The 17,175-nt window shown below is 41.8% G+C and overlaps 1 protein-coding gene across 1 annotated transcript in view; it reads right to left on the bottom strand.

Moving 5' to 3' along the window:
• HSF4 (heat shock transcription factor 4) overlaps window positions 1–17,175 on the bottom strand; it is a 55,559-nt gene that overhangs the window by 16,351 nt on the left and 22,033 nt on the right. The window contains exons 2-4 of the mRNA XM_069740064.1: window positions 6,871–6,979; window positions 5,854–5,981; window positions 1,249–1,373 (exon numbers count right to left, since the gene is read on the bottom strand). Coding sequence (XP_069596165.1) covers window positions 1,249–1,373; window positions 5,854–5,981; window positions 6,871–6,979 — 362 coding nt within the window. The remainder of the gene's footprint in view (window positions 1–1,248; window positions 1,374–5,853; window positions 5,982–6,870; window positions 6,980–17,175) is intronic.

Here is a 17,175-nt window from a genome sequence, read left to right as displayed (position 1 = left end):
GAAAAATTCTTGATAATACCCATGACTTTTGGGAGAATACCAAAAGTGGACTGATGAGACAAAAGTTGAACTTTTTGGAAGGTGTATGTATGTCCCATTACATCTGGTGTAGAAGTAGCACAGCATTTCAGAAAAGGAACATCATACCAACAGTAAAATATGTGGGTGATAGTGTGATGGTCTGGGGCTGTTTTGCTGCTTCAGGACCTGGAAGACTTGCTGTGGTAAATGGAACCATGAATTCTGCTGTCTACCAAAAAATCCTGAAGGAGAAAATCCGGCCATCTGTTCATGACCTCAAGCTGAAGCGCACTTGCATTATGCAGCAGAACAATGATCCAAAACACACCAGCAAGTCCACCTCTGAATGGCTTAAGAAACACAAAATTACGACTTTGGAGTGGCCTAGTCAAAGTCCTGACCTTAATCCAATTAAGATGCTGTGGGATGACCTTAAAAAGGCGGTTCATGCTAGAAACTCTCCAATGTGGCTGAATTACAATTCTGCAAAGATGAGTGGGCCAAAATTCCTCCAGAGCGTTGTAAAAGACTCGTTGCCAGTTATCATAAACGTTTGATTGCAGTTGTTGCTGCTATGTGTGGCCCAACCAGCTATTAGGTTTAGGGGGCAATCAATTTTCCACACAGGGCCCTATAGGTTTGGATTTCTTTTCCCCTTAATAATAAAGACCTACATTTATAAACTGCATTTTCTGTTACTTGCCTATAATTTACATTTGTTTGGTGAAAGACTAGCAAATCAGGACGGAGGCAAACACTTTTTTACACAACTGTCTGTGTACTATTATGAGCTCAAATTTTCCAACATAAAGCAGAATCTTGGCAAATCTATTGTAAAGGCCTCAATTCACATTAGACTAAGGTCAGCTGAAACTGCTGATATTGATTGGTTTGGCAGACAGTCTGCTGTATAAGAGGCTACCGACTGTTCCTCGATAGATCAGAAAGGATAAGGGTCTGACATGTCTGATTTCGGACTGCCCAAGCTGTTGCCAGAGGATTCTGAGAGTAGATTTTTCATTGAGAACACAAGAGCGCTCGGCTCCTATGTGTGGAGGAATTGGGAGAGATAGCTGCGGGATAAACGATGCTTTACTAAAGTTTACAAGACTTAATAGAAAGTGGACTGTGACTCCCTGACAGTGAGTAAAGCCCGAGCCTGAATAGACTGAGCAATCTCCGTCTTGTGATTGTGTGTCACATCTCTGCAGGCGGTAATGGACTCACTGCTTCATATCTTGCATCTGGCACTCTGTGTTTTCTTGCTGACTCCGCAGGCTCTGCACCTCATACAGCAGTCTGCTCACGTCCTCATGTCGGAGTTTTGTCTCCTCGCTTTTCACAACAGACACCTATGCAGAATGACACAATTTATGTGCTTTTTTTTCAAGAATGGGGTCATCTCATTTTACCAATTTTCAAGGTCCTCCAGTTTTAGGCCAGGTTCACACTGCGTTAGCAGCAGCCCGTTCAGCACATACGCTAGTGCAAGTGCCGGCGTTACATCGCGCTAGCGCAGATAGAGCATCTGCTAGCTCTATCTGTGCTAGTGGTGACGGACCCGATACATCATAGAACTTACTAAGCAGAAAACCCCTGGTTAGGTTATAGAACATTGTAATATACTATATAAACAAAAGTATCGGGTACACCTTTTTATAACTGAATTCATAAAGTTACAGAACAGGGTCACCCAGTGCTGAGGAGCAGAGGGCAGAAAATTTACCAGTGCTCTGCTGACTCCATAACAGCAGAGTCCAGACCTCCTCTGGTATTAACATCAGTACAAACACTGCGCCCCCGCTGGGAGCTTCATAGCCAAGCAGTTATTACAGCCTTACATCACCAAGCACAATGCCGAGTGTCAGATGGAGTGGTATAAAGCAGTCACCACTGGACTCTAGATCAGCAGAATTGTATTCTATGGAATGATAGATCACCCTTCTTAATCTAGTAGTGTGAGGGCCTACGGGTCCGAATTTTGTGAATGCCGAGAGAACGTTACTTCCCTGACTGCATTGTGCCAACTGTAAAGTATGATGGAGAAAGGTTAATGCTAAGGGATTTAGATGATGCTTCTAATTTTCTGGGAACGGTTTGGAGAAGGCAGCACGGTGGCGCAGTGGTTAGCACAGCAGCCTTGCAGCGCTGGGGTCCTGGGTTCTAATCCCACCCAGGACAACATCTGCAAAGAGTTTGTATGTTCTCTCCGTGTTTGCGTGGGTTTCCTCCCACATTCCAAAGACATACTGATAGGGATTCTAGATTGTGAGCCCCAATGGGGACAGTGATGATAATGTGTGCAAAACTGTAAAGCGCTGCGGAATATGTTAGCGCTATATAAAAATGAAGATTATTATTATTATTATTAAGGCTTTCTTCTGTCCGAGCATGACTGTGTCCCAGTAGATCCATATGGTTGGGGGAGTTTGGTGTGAAAGAACATGACCAGACACACAGAGCCCCAACCCCAACCCCATCCAACACCTTTAAAGACCTGTTCAAGTAAGGAAGGAGTCTTGCCAAATCTCACTATTGCCCTACGTTCACACCATACTTTTGGTATGAGAGTTGTCCGTGAAAAAAATTTAAAGCGCTGTTATTCAATAGGGCTGTTTGTGTAATTTTTCTTTTTATACAGACCAAATGTCTGCATCAACAAAATTACAGCGTGCACTATTGTCATCCGTATTTCAGATGAGACCTGCCTATTCAAAAAAATCGGATCACGTACGGATCATCCATATTGCATCCGATTTTTACAGATACACTGCAATTTATTAACATAGAAAACTGTATTTGGTGTTGTAAATTTTAATAACTGCTGATACATATAAAAATGGATGCCATACAAATGACAATTCAGATGAAAAATCAACATTTGTTTTTTTCTGCATGGAAATAGGGTGGTTTTTTTTTTTAGTCCTGTGAATTTAGCCTTACGGTGTGTACAGGAAATCCTAAGTGTGAATCTCAGCAGGGCCTCCAAAATTGTAAGAATAAAAACCACTCCAACTTAGAAGTTTCTGAGATTCAGTTTATGGCTGTTATGAATAAGAAATGCACTGGTTGTGATCTCCAACAATCTCCAGGGGCTTTCGGGAGTGTTCGTATATTTTATACTCTTCATAACCCCTTACTGACATTGGACAAACTATTATGCCGATGTCAGTATCCCCCGCTTTGATGCGGGCTCCGGCAGTGAGTTCAAAACAGCTGACATGTGCAAGAAATAGGCGCGGGTGGAATAGCGATCCACCCGCGCCTATTAACTAGATAAATGCCGCTGTCAAATGCTGACAGTGACATTTAACAAGCGCTTCCAGCCATCTGGCCGGAAATCCGCACACCGGTGGCCCCATCACATGATCATCGGTACATCGGCATGACAACCAGAGGTCTCTTTGAGACCTCTATGGTTGTTGATGCCGGATTGCTATGAGCGCCACCCTGTGATAGGTGCTGGCACTCATAGCAAGTCTGCAATTCAGCTACATAGAGGCGATCTGAGCATCGTCTCTATGTAGCAGAGCCAATCAAGTTGTGGCAAATTCTAGCCTCCCATGAAGGCTATTGAAGCATGCCAAAAGTTAAAAAAAGTTTTTACAAATATGAAAAAATAAAGAAAATATAAAAGTTTAAATCACCCTCCTTTCAATAAAAATAAAATCCAACATAGACATATTTTGTATCGCCGCCTTAAGAATTGCCCAATCTATCAATAAAAAAATGATTAACCTGATCGCTAAACGGCGTAGCGAGAAAAAATCAAAATGCCAGAATTAAATTTGTTTTTTTGGTCAAACCTAAACCATGTACCATCAGATATGGGTATAAAGAGTACAAAGTGAGGCTCACCACAGTAGTGCTAGTATCCCTGTAGTCACATAGGTGATCACATACCAGAGTTCCGTAATACACATGCAGGAGGCCTCCTGACGAAACTGCGGGGGCAGTGAAACTCACGTCGAGGTGCGCTACGGGGCCACCATCCGGGGTTGTATCATGGCCGCAGGTATAATATGAGCTGCGTATTATGTGTGCTACTATTGTATTAACTTATCACTGCATGTGTATTACGGAACTCTGGTATGTGATCACCTATGTGACTGTAATCTGAGTCAGGCACCCTACAGGGATACTAGCACTACTGTGGTTAGCCTCACTTTGTATTCTTTATACCCATATCTGATGGTACATGGTTTAGGTTTGATCTTATGTACAACTGGCCTATCATATCTAACAACTACATGATATTGACAGTCTGTAACACAATAGTATTTGATCATGTATAGCCCTATATGGGCCTTATGGTACGCTGTTTTCAGTTGGGTGTGATCCGGGATATAGTGATATACACCCTTAGGATTGTGGTCTCTTCCTTTTTTGGTTTTTCGCTGATATATAACCTGCCTTACTCTACCCCTATCTTTTAGGGTATTGCCATATTATTGTATGTATATTTTTATACCTTTTGCCATTTAGTGCTGGTATATATTGTTATATGTGTGCTCAATAAATTTATACCTTTTTACATATTGGCACCTTCCTTATTCTCTATTGGGTCTATGTTGGTAGTGGAAGGGATCACTTGGTGATCATATGTTTGGCTGTTTCGCTGTAGTTGTTATGATCAAAAGATCGTATCTGTACAAAAAAGGTATCATTAAAAACTTCAGCTAGGTACGCAAAAAATAAGCCATCACCTTACCCGAGATCACGAAAAATGGAGACGCTATTATTATTTTTTTTTTTTTAAGCAAACTTTGAAATTTTTTTTCATCACTTAGATAAAAAAGAACCTAGACATGTTTGGTGTCTATGAACTCGTAATTACCTGGAGAATCATAATGGCAGGTCAGTTTTAGCATTTAGTGAACGTAGCAAAAAAGCCTAACAAAAAAACAAGTGTGGGATTGCCACTTTATTTTGCAATGTCACCACACTTGGAATTTTTTTCCTGTTTTCTGTTACATGACATGGTAAAGGCAATATTATCGTTCAAAAGTACAACTCGTCTCACAAAAAATAAGCCCTGACACGGCTATATTGACAGAAAAATTAAACAGTAATGACTCTGGAAAGTAAGGGAGCGAAAAACGAAAACACAAAACCGAAAAAAAACTCCGGGGGGTGAAATCCTAAGTGTGAATCTCAGCAGGGCCTCCAAAATTGCAATAATAAAAACTACTCCAAATTAGAAGTTTCTGAGATTCTGTTTATGGATGTTATGAGTAGGAAATGCACAGCTTGTGATCGCCAACTATCTCCAGGGGCTTTCTGGAGTGTTCGCATATTTTATACTCTTCATAAATATAGGTATTCTGTACACACATTTAGGTGGTTCATACATGATAACAAAAAGTAGAATTCATATCTGCTTAGTCAAAGCTCTCATCAGTTTCTTTGCTTTCATGCTAACATGGTTTTTGAAGGTTTCATTCTTAAGCTGACCATACACATTAGATGGTTGTTGGCCAAACAATGCTTCTGCTGACCGTTCGGTCGGCAGCCATCTCAGCAAACTCCCATACCAAGGAGTGCTCCTATGTTCTTCATGAGAGAGCATCCAACTTACACATTGGCCAACGCCTTATCTCATGGAGATCCATGGCGCTTTACATGTGAAAAGAGGTATAACATAACAAAAAACAAGTACAATAATAAAACGTGTCACCGACTGGTACAGGAGGAGAGAGGAACCTGCCCGTGAGGGCTCACAATCTACAACGCTACACATTAGACCGTCGGCCAAACCTGTCAATATCTAAGGATTCAGCCGATATTAGTCCAAAAGTCTTCATTGTATACAAAAGCAGAGTTGAGCCTCACCTTTCTCTTGATATGCTCCAGCAAATGTTCATGGCCTTGCAGGAAGTACAGATGTTGAAACTCTGTGTCGTCCCTCTCTGGCTTCACCAGTCCTCCTTGTTCAATATTCACCACTTTTCTAAATCCATCTAAAAATAAAAGTGTAATGGGCTAAATATTAGGAATTCACAGCCCTGTTATTTTGCCCGCAGGTAAAAATAAAAACAGACTGACTTTGATCCGATTTTCATTCATTTTTGGCCCATGTGCCCATTTTATTATCAGTGTGCTATCCTTTTTCCTCATAAATTAAAAAACCCTGAATTTTAGCACGAGGGCAGCTGTAGACGAGCATATTTTCGGTCCGAGTGCGATCCAACAAAACATCGGATCGCACCTGGACCAATGTTAGTCTATGGGGCCATGCATACATCTGATTTTTTCCTTGAGCAGAGACTGTCTGAGAAAACAATCACCGTATGCCAAGTTTAATCCAATATTCGAAATTGCATTCGTCCATGCAAGTCAATGAGTGTGTGAGAAACATCAGACTGCACTCAGATGTCATCCTAGGGCAGTCCGATTTTTGCACAAGATTTTTGGACAAGATAATTTTGTTTTTCATTTTCTCCACATCCAAGAGAATCGGATCATATTGTGATCGCATTCTGATCAGCGTTTGATCAGTGTGTGATTTGTATATTAGGCCCGTTTCTCCTGAATGAGAGAATCTACGTCCATCTGCACCTGCCCTAAGGCTAAGTTCAGATGAGCGTATGAAAAGTCGCCTGTTTTTGACATCTATATGGCATCCATTTATTTTACATCTAGTATTAAAAAAATTCAAGGCCAAATGCAGTTTCCTACTTAATATTTTGCGCACATGGAAAGCACAAGGGCCAAAAATACATTTGTGTGATCATAAGCGTAATGAAAAATGGCGACCACTTGGATGCAACACAGATGGAAACAGTATGCGCTGTCTGCTGTTTGCGCTGACCATTTTGCTTGAATGGACGCATTTGATGATATACTTACACATATTTAACTGCCTCACAAAACTGGCCATGTTATTGTGCTTGAAGTACTTGGGCAGGACTTCCTTGGCAAACCTGCCTTGGTCGAAGACATGGAAACTGGTTCCATTCTGAAAAAGAGCAAAACAAGGAAGAGCAAAGATTGAAAACACCAACATTTACAACAAGCTGCTATTTAAAAGGAATATGACATCAAATCACCAAAAATGTCATTTACCTATAGAAATAGGGTTAATCAGCAGGTAAATAGGATTAGATTAACCCTATTTCTGCAGGTTGATACTGTTTTTGGTAATGTCAAGTTCCCTTTAAGATCAATAAATTATACACTGTCAGGTCAAAACCACCATAACTTGTCAATGAATGGACTCTACAAGACCTCCCTGAAGGTGTCCTGTGGTATCTAGGGCAAGGTCCATTAAGTCCGGTAAGTTGTAAGGAGATGCTTGATTGGATTAAGATCTGGAGACTTTGAAGGCCAAGTCAACATCTTGAACTCTCGCTCACGTTCCTCAAACCATTCCTGAATAGTTCTCGTAATGTGTGATAGCGACGGAATACCACTCTTATAATTGCTTCTTTGGGCAATCAGGCCAGGCAGGTTAGTCTTTTCTCCCAATGAATGTTGGGCGTCCATGTCCCTTTTTGGCTTGTGCCGCTCACATAGGCAGAGCTGCTGAGCTCAGTGATAGGCTGCATTGCTGTGGACATGATGTCACCACTGCAGCCTATACACCGGTCAGCAGAGGAGACACAAAACTGGACCCAAAGAGGGTGAGTATTGAATGATTTTGTTATTTTTAAGGCACAGAACTTGGCGGTAATACTACAAGGAGGCAAAGGGCTTGTCAGTTACACAATACATAGAATTGTCTCTTTTTATAACAACAGATGGTCCTCATCAGCGACAAACTCAGGCCAACTACTCTGTGGGTTCCACATCACTATCACAGCCCTCCACGCATTGTCTTCCCGATGCAGAGCACAACTCCTTTTAGAGATGCACTCTTTCTTTCAACAACAGTCTCCCTCTGGGGGCCACATTTTTTTCCTTCTATCCCAGGCCACGGCAGAGATTGGCATCACCAGCCGCAGCTCCTCCCATGAGCACCACTCAACATCCGAACTAGTGCCCATCCATCAGTGCTAGAAAACCAAGCCCCTTGATAAACAGGTGTCAGAAACTCTGTCTCAGGCAAAAGTGCCAGTCACATTTTCAATATGCCACTATAATGCTACCAAATAATGTCAATGTGAAACAGAGGTTACAGCTCAACACATTGGAAACATTGCCAGATTCAATACCTGTCAGACTGCCAAAATAATGTAAGGGTCAACAGAGCATGTCTTTATTTTAGCACAGAGGAGATAGATTAGTAGCTTCTAAGATTACGGTACATCTCTTCTGTGGAAACAAGGATTCAGGCATGGTGTAATTCAGCATGCCCATGTCACGATTCCCCCACTCAGTGAGTGGTTGCTATGCTGTCCTATGGAAACTGTGTCTTGCTGAGTTGTCGGTGTTTGGATTGACAGCTTGGCTGTCCATTCCTGTGATAGACTTGCTGAGCTGTCGGTGCTTTGACAGCTCAGCTGTCCAATCTGTGATGGACTTGCTGAGCTGTCAGTGCTTTGATTGACAGCTCAGCTGTCCAATCTGTGACTGGGAGGTGCAGGACTTTCTCCAGGTGTTTGGTGTTCTGGAGATTTCCCAGCTACTTACTGACAGACATAGTTTGTGCTTCCTGGTGAGTGTTAGCCTGGTTCTGTTGTTCTGACTTCTGATCTTCTGTTGCCTGATCTTGGAACCATGTTCTGGTGTTCTGACTACCCCTATGACTTGTCCTTTGGCTTTGATCCGCCATCTCTTGTTATTGACCCTGGACTGTGACCTGACTTACACCTTTGTTTTTTCCCTTGGTTGTCTATGTACTTTCTTGGTATTGACCCCGGAAGGCCTGACACTTGCACCTCACCATCTGTCCGTGAGTAGTGACTAGCTGTTGTGAATTCTGTGGCAGAGCTCCCTACTGTGGTCACGAGTGGTACTGCGGCTTCTGAGTTTCCTTCCTCAGGTGATGTGGTGAAGTCGTTAGGTGCTGCTCTATTTAACTCCACCTAGTGCTTTGCTCCTGGCCTCCAGTCAATGTTCTAGTATTGGTCTTGCTTCCTCCTGGATCGTTCCTGTGGCCGTCTGCTCTGCATAAGCTAAGTTTTTGCTTGTGTTATTTTTGTTTTGCTATTTTTTCTGTCCAGCTTGCTTAATTGGTTTTTCTTGCTTGCTGGAAGCTCTGAGACGCAGAGGGAGCACCTCCGTACCGTTAGTCGGTGCGGAGGGTCTTTTTGCCCCTCTGCGTGGTTGTTTGTAGGATTTTGTGTTGACCGCAAAGCTCTCTTTCCTATCCTCGGTCTATTTAGTAAGTCGGGCCTCACTTTGCTAAATCTATTTCATCTCTGTGTTTGTATTTTCTTCTTACTCACAGTCATTATATGTGGGGGGCTGCCTTTTCCTTTGGGGAATTTCTCTGAGGCAAGGTAGGCTTATTCTTGGCCAAAGGCGTAGCATCAATTCCTCTCAATGGAATAGGACACTGCAAGGGCTCCAAGAAAAACCCACAACGCCTGGCATACTCCAAGTCCATCAAATTCAGGGCAGCGCCTGAATCCACAAATGCCATGACAGAATAAGATGACAAAGAGCAGATCAAAGTAACGGACAAAAGAAATTTTGACTGTACCGTACCAATGGTGGCAGACCTAGCGAACCGCTTAGTGCGCTTATGACAATCGGAGATAGCATGAGTGGAATCACCACAGTAGAAACACAGCCCATTCTGACGTCTGTGTTCTTGCCGTTCAACTCTGGTCAAAATCCTATCGCACTGCATAGGCTCAGGTTTATGCTCGGATAATACCGCCAAATGGTGCACAGATTTACGCTCACGCAAGCGTCGACCGATCTGAATGGCCAAAGACATAGACTCATTCAGACCAGCAGGCATGGGAAATCCCACCATGACATCCTTAAGGGCTTCAGAGAGACCCTTTCTGAAGATAGCTGCCAGCGCACCTTCATTCCACTGAGTGAGCACGGACCACTTTCTAAACTTCTGACAATAAATCTCTATCTCATCCTGACCCTGACACAGAGCCAGCAAATTTTTCTCTGCCTGATCCACCGAATTAGGTTCATCGTACAGCAATCCGAGCGCCAGGAAAAACGCATCAATATTACATAATGCAGGATCTCCTGGTGCAAAGGAAAATGCCCAGTCTTGAGGGTCGCCACGTAATAAAGAAATAATGATCTTAACTTGTTGAACTGGGTCACCAGAGGAGCGAGGTTTCAAAGCCAGAAAAAGTTTACAATTATTTTTAAAACTCAGAAATGTTGCTCTATCTCCAGAAAACAAATCAGGAATAGGAATTCTTGGTTCTAAGATAGAATTCTGAACCACAAAGTCTTGAATATTTTGTACTCTTGCAGTGAGATGATCCACACATGAAGACAGACCTTTAATGTCCATCACTACACCTGTGTCCTGAACTACCCAAATGTCTAGGGGAAAAAAAAGGCAAAACACAGTGCAAAGAAAAAAAAATGGTCTCAGAACTTCTTTTTCCCCTCTATTGAGAAGCATTAGTACTTTGGGCCTCCAGTACTGTTATGATTAGGTAATTCAGAACTACAATGGACCTTGAAGTTCAGAGCACACAAGTGACCTGACAAAACCCACAAAACATAGGACGAGCTCTGAGACGTGGGAACTCTGCTGACCGCAATCCCTAATCCTATCATACCACACTAGAGGTAGCCGTGGAGCGCTCCTGACCAGACCTAGGCGCCTCGGGCACAGCCTGAGAAACTAGCTAGCCCTGAAGATAGAAAAATAAGCCTACCTTGCCTCAGAGAAATTCCCCAAAGGAAAAGGCAGCCCCCCACATATAATGACTGTGAGTAAGAAGAAAATACAAACACAGAGATGAAATAGATTTAGCAAAGTGAGGCCCGACTTACTAAATAGACCGAGGATAGGAAAGAGAGCTTTGCGGTCAACACAAAATCCTACAAACAACCACGCAGAGGGGCAAAAAGACCCTCCGCACCGACTAACGGTACGGAGGTGCTCCCTCTGCGTCTCAGAGCTTCCAGCAAGCAAGAAAAACCAATTAAGCAAGCTGGACAGAAAAAATAGCAAAACAAAAATAACACAAGCAAAAACTTAGCTTATGCAGAGCAGACGGCCACAGGAACGATCCAGGAGGAAGCAAGACCAATACTAGAACATTGACTGGAGGCCAGGAGCAAAGCACTAGGTGGAGTTAAATAGAGCAGCACCTAACGACTTCACCACACACCTGAGGAAGGAAACTCAGAAGCCGCAGTACCACTCGTGACCACAGGAGGGAGCTCTGCCACAGAATTCACAACAACTAGCGTCACAGCCCATCCTTTCCTCACAAATAATAAAAGTGCACATTAGACCGTTGACCCGTTCTAACAAAACCACCTTGGCCATTAATAATTTGTTTCCATAACTATGGTCCATACAGCTTGCATCAGACTTCAGGAGCCTTTTACGTGTGCTTTGATGGATAACAGAGAGCTACATGACTCCACATGAGAAGTTTTCACTGTGTGTAATAAAATGTTAAATTTTACATCGGTGTAAATGTTATTTTTTTTATAAATAGTGAAAAACTCATGATATGGGGCCATGAGCAAGAGTGGTCTAACCACCTGAAACGCGTTGATTTCTCTATGATTTTCTCTTTTTCTACATATGCTATCATGGATAATAATTGAAGAAGATTTAAGTTTTCAAGCTCAAGTGTTGATTAAGTATATATATTTATTTAACCCCCTAGTGACCAAGCCCATTTTGACCTTAATGACCACGCCAAATTTTACAATTCTGACCGCTGTCACTTTGTGTGGTAATAACTCTGGAACGCTTCAACGGATCTCACTGATTCAGACATAATTTTCTTGTGACATATTGTACTTGATGATAGTGGGGAAAAAATCCAGAAGACTTACATTTATTTGTGAAAATATTGCAATTCTGGTGAAAATTTTGAAGAAAAAAAAATCGCAATTTTCAAACTTTCAATCTTTATATCCTTAAACCAGTTAGTCATGCTGTACAAAATAAGAAATAAATAACATTTTCCATATGTCTACTTTACATCTGCATCATTTTTCAAACTTAATTTTATTTTGATAGTTTGTTAGAGGGGTTAAAAAGTGTAGCAGAAATTTCTAATTTTTTCAACAAATGTACAAAACCTGTTTCTTTATGGACCTATTCACCTATTCAGATTTAAATAGGCTTTAAGGGGCCTATATATTGGAAATTCCCCAATAGTGATACCATTAAAAAATCACACCCCTCGAAAACAGGAAATGTTTTAACCCTTCATGTGTTTACACGGGAATTAATGCAATGTGGAATGAAAAAAAAGATCTCTAAAATGTTGCTTTTTAGCTCCCTTGTTTTCACTTTTTCAAGAGGTAAGACTAAAAAAATGACCTCCACTGTTTGTTACCCACTTTCTTACGAGCGCAGCAATACCCCACATGTAGTCAAAAAGTTCTGTTTGGACAAGCGGCAGGGCTTGGAACGGAAGGAGCAATACTTCAATTTTGGAAAACAAATTTGGCTAAAATAGACTCTGGGCACCAGGGGTATAGTGAGCATTTTGAACCCATAGGTACAACACAGAATTTGATAACATTAGTTCATCAAATTGAAAATGTCATCATATTGTTGTCAACCCGAACCCTAACCCAAACCCTAACGGCAAAGAGTGAAATAAATAAAATTATAAAATAAAAAAAAGAATAATCTGACTAGGGAGATGGCACAGGGGGGATGATTAAAGAGGTGCACAGCCCAAGTGCTATCCTATTTCCTAATTATTGGGCTTTTGATCACTGTGATAAACTCTATCACAGTGATCAAAAGTCAGTAACCAATAGAAAAAATCATTGTGGGTGCCGGCCAGGAGTTTTTGGTGGGCGCACAGCGCATGTGCCTGCCATTTTGCTTCATGAAGAGGAGGAGGAGAACGGAGGATGGTGTCACTGGTGCCGAGGTACCGTGGGGGGCTTGCATACACCATTTCTCCCTCTTGTGACATGTTATAGCATGTCAGAGGAGAGAGAAATTATTTTTACACTAGAAATCACCTTTTTTATGAGATTGTCTTGAATCACAGTGATCACGTGATCAGGGACTGGAAAAACTGACCATGATCATGTCCTCCAGGTTCTCAGTTCCCCCGTTAGCAGAAACCCTGGAGATTTTTCAACTCTTGGGGCCACTATTACCTTTTTCCAAGGGAAAAAGGCCCCTTAGTGTCCGCCATTTTTATGAGTATCGGAGGGCATTAAGGCTTTAGATCATAGAGTCTGCTTACACCATGTGCTCCTTGTCTAGGTAACCGATCAGACTGAGAGTGAAGCGTGGCCACTGACCTAGACAACGAACTGTACACTATAAAATAAAAAACCCTCAGAATGGAGAGGATTCTTAATAAAAGGAAAATGGAAAAGTTTCTCGTTGTTACAAGCACTTTGCAATTTTACCCATTTAAGAAATGCGCACACTTGTATTTACTGAAAACTGAATAATTCCTCTTCCGTTGCTGGAGGAGGTAAAACTGTAGTTTATGGCATGTAATGCGCTGTCAAAATTATTCAACCTCCATCGCAAATTAAGCTGTGTGCAAAATCTTCACATTTTCTACTGTTTGCAATAAACCAATGAAACAAAAACAATTTAAATAGCTCAACGTAACTAGTATAACACAAATGCCACTTTTCATGGCTACTGCAATCTCAGAATTATTCATCTCAGTGAATAGAATCCCCCCAGAAGACTGTGTTCACATGTTCCAGACGTTTGCCAAAAATGCATGGTTTTATCACAATAAGCCAAAATTACGGCAAAAACCCAACGAAACAGAATGCGGACGCAACAAGTGAACGCAGCCTGAAAGCACGCAATTGCAAACCATGTGATGTATCAAGCACACCTGATGCAATGATCAAGGGTGGCATCAGGTGTGCTGGAGACAAGGTTTCATTGAATTTTGCATGAGATAAAACACATCATATACCAGATTGGAAATAAAAGGAGAGTCCATAAGTTTGAGGGTAGACATTGTTGTCTTGCACAAACAAAGTCAAGGAAACACAAAAAGATATCAAAGCCTCTGAGTATTCCTAGAGATTCCAATGGAGGCCAGTAGTCAAAAACGTTCCAGTGATTGCAGAAGACCTGGAGCAACATTTGGTAGCAGCAGACACTGAGGTTTTAGTTTGTACAGAAAGGCGCAAACTAAACATTGAAGGCCTTCCAAACTCCAAGACGTAACCTCTACTGATACAAAAGCACAAGAAAGTCACCTCCGATATGCTCAAAACTATCAAATTAATCCACAGAAGTCCTTGGATTTTGCACCATGATGTAATGAAACAAAATTAGAACTTTTCCGGCAAATGGATTAGAAACACTGGAAAACATGTGGAGAGCAAGATAAACTCAAGCAAGTATCAGGAATTTATAGGAACTCCCAACCAGATGATGGTTGCAAGCATGCCTCAAAGTCCACCAAGGCTTAGCTTCAGAATAAATTCAATACTGGTAAGCTTATAGTCATGAACTAATAAACACTAGTTTCATAGGAAGTCCTGTGAGTTTTTGAAGTATCCTGAAAAGTTTCCTGATTTAACCCCTTTACCCCCAAGGGTGGTTTGCACGTTAATGACCGGGCCAATTTTTACAATTCTGACCACTGTCCCTTTATGAGGTTATAACTCTGGAACGCTTCACCGGATCCTGATGATTCTGACATTGTTTTCTCATGACATATTGTACTTCATGATAGTGGTAAAATTTATTTGATATTACCTGCGTTTATTTGTGAAAAAAATGGAAATGTTGAAAATTTAGCAATTTTCCACCTTTTAATTTTTATGCCCTTAAATCACACAAAATTAGGTTAAGGGTTAGGGTTAGGGTTAGGGTTAGAGGGTTAGGGTTAGGGTTTTAGGGTTAGGGTTAGAGGGTATATGTAAAGAAGCTGCAGAGACACCATCACGTGTTTCTCAACGCAAGCAGTGAATAGCCAGGCCTTTCTCCGGGAAGGAACAACCACGGGAAGGGCAGCATCCTATGAAGGAAAGCCACCTATGCCAAGCATGGTATCCATCCACAGACAGCTGTTTTGGGGTTTTTGCCCCTCATCAGTGTGGAGTAGGAATCTGGCTATTAGGAGCAGTGCCTAGTAAAAAGGCTATAAAGCCACAGATGATTGTGCCTTTATAGCCTTTTTACTAGGTACAATATTTGTGGTATGTCCTGATGAAGGGGTCACCTGAACCCTGAAACGCGTAGAATAAACCACGTTGAAACCTCTACAATTTTTGAAATTCTTCATGCGGCAGCGCGGGGATGATCCTTTTTTCTCCTATCTAAGTGTGTGCTTCAATCAGGTCCTGCACTGACCTGTGGATCTGCAGCAGCCGCCATTAATATATGTCCTTCCTTCAATCTCACCAGGTGAGTAGTTCTCTTGGTGGGCAACTTTGTGTAACGTTTGATAAGACCCTATTTGCGCTTTTGTGTCTCCCTCTTTTCACTACTTTACATCTGCACAATTTTGGAACCAATTTTTTTTTTGTTAGGGAGTTACAAGGGTTATAAGTTGACCAGCAATTTCTCATTTTTACAACCCCTTTTTTTTAGGGACCACATCACATTTGAAGTCACTTTGAGGGGTCTATATCATAGAAAATACCCAAGTGTGACACCATTCTAAAAACTGCACATCTCAAGGTGCTCAAAACCACATTCAAGAAGTTTATTAACCCTTAAGGTGTTTCACAGGAATTTTTGGAATGTTTAAAAATAAAAATGAACATTTAACTTTTTTTCACAAAAAATTTACTTCAGCTCCAATTTGTTTTAATTTACCAAGGGTAACAGGAGAAATTGGACCCCAAAAGTTGTTGTGCAATTTGTCCTGAGTACACTGATACCCCATATGTGGGGGTAAACCACTGTTTGGGCGCATGGGATAGCTCGGAAGGGAAGGAGTGCCATTTGACTTTTCAATGCAAAATTGACTGGAATTGAGATGGGACGCCATGTTGCGTTTGGAGAGCCACTGATGTGCCTAAACATTGAACCCCAACAAGTGACACCATTTTGGAAAGTAAACCCATAAGGAACTTATTTAGATGTGTGGTGAGCACTTTGACCCACCAAGTTCTTCACAGAGGTTTATAATGTAGAGCCATAAAAATAAAAAAGCATATTTTTTCAAAAAATGATCTTTTCGCCCCCAATTTTTTATTTTCCCAAGAGTAACAGAAGAAATTGGACCCCAAAAGTTGTTTTCTAATTTGTCCTGAGTATGCTGATACCCCATATGTGGGGGGGACCACCGTTTGGGTGCATGGCAGAGCTCGGAAGGGAAGGAGCGCCGTTTGGAATGCAGACTTAGATGGTTTGGTCTGCAGGCGTCACATTGCATTTGCATTGATGTACCTAACCAGTAGAAACCCCCCACAAGTGACCCTATATTGGAAACTAGACCCCCCAAGGAAGTTATCTAGATATGTTGTGAGAACTTTGAACCACCAAGTGTTTCACTACAGTCTAAAAAGCAGAGCCGTGAAAATAAAAAAATAATTTTTTTCCACACAAATTATTTTTTAGCCCCCAGTTTTGTATTTTCCCAAGGGTAACAGGAGAAATTGGACCCCAAAAGTTGTTGTCCAATTTGTCCTGAGTACGCTGATATCCCATATGTTGGGCGCACGGGAGAGCTCGGAAGGGAAGGAGCACTGTTTTACTTTTTCAACGCAGAGTTAGCTGGAATTGAGATCAGATGCCATGTCATGGTTGGAGAGCCCCTGATGTGCCTAAACAGAGGAAACCTCCAATTCTAACTGAAACCCTAACCTGTTATGACCTGGTGGTTAGGACAATAATGGACCTGGTGGTTAAGAGCACACGAAATGACCTGATAGATACTAATAATACAGAACAAGCTCTGAGACGTGGGAACTCTGCTGACCGCAATCCCTAATCCTATCACACACACTAGAAATAGCCGTGGATTGCTCCTAACGCTCCCTATGCAACTCGTAACAGCCTAAGGAACTAGCTAGCCCTAAAGATAGAAAAATAAAGCCTACCTTGCCTCAGAGAAATTCCCCAAAGGAAAAGGCAGCCCCCCACATATAATGACTGTGAGTTAAGATGAAAATTACAAACACAGAGATGAAATA

Source organism: Ranitomeya imitator, chromosome 9, assembly GCF_032444005.1.
Source record: "Ranitomeya imitator isolate aRanImi1 chromosome 9, aRanImi1.pri, whole genome shotgun sequence".
Classification (NCBI taxonomy): domain Eukaryota; kingdom Metazoa; phylum Chordata; class Amphibia; order Anura; family Dendrobatidae; genus Ranitomeya; species Ranitomeya imitator.
The sequence above is the reverse complement of the archived record's forward strand: the minus strand, read 5'-3'. Positions and strand labels throughout refer to the sequence as shown.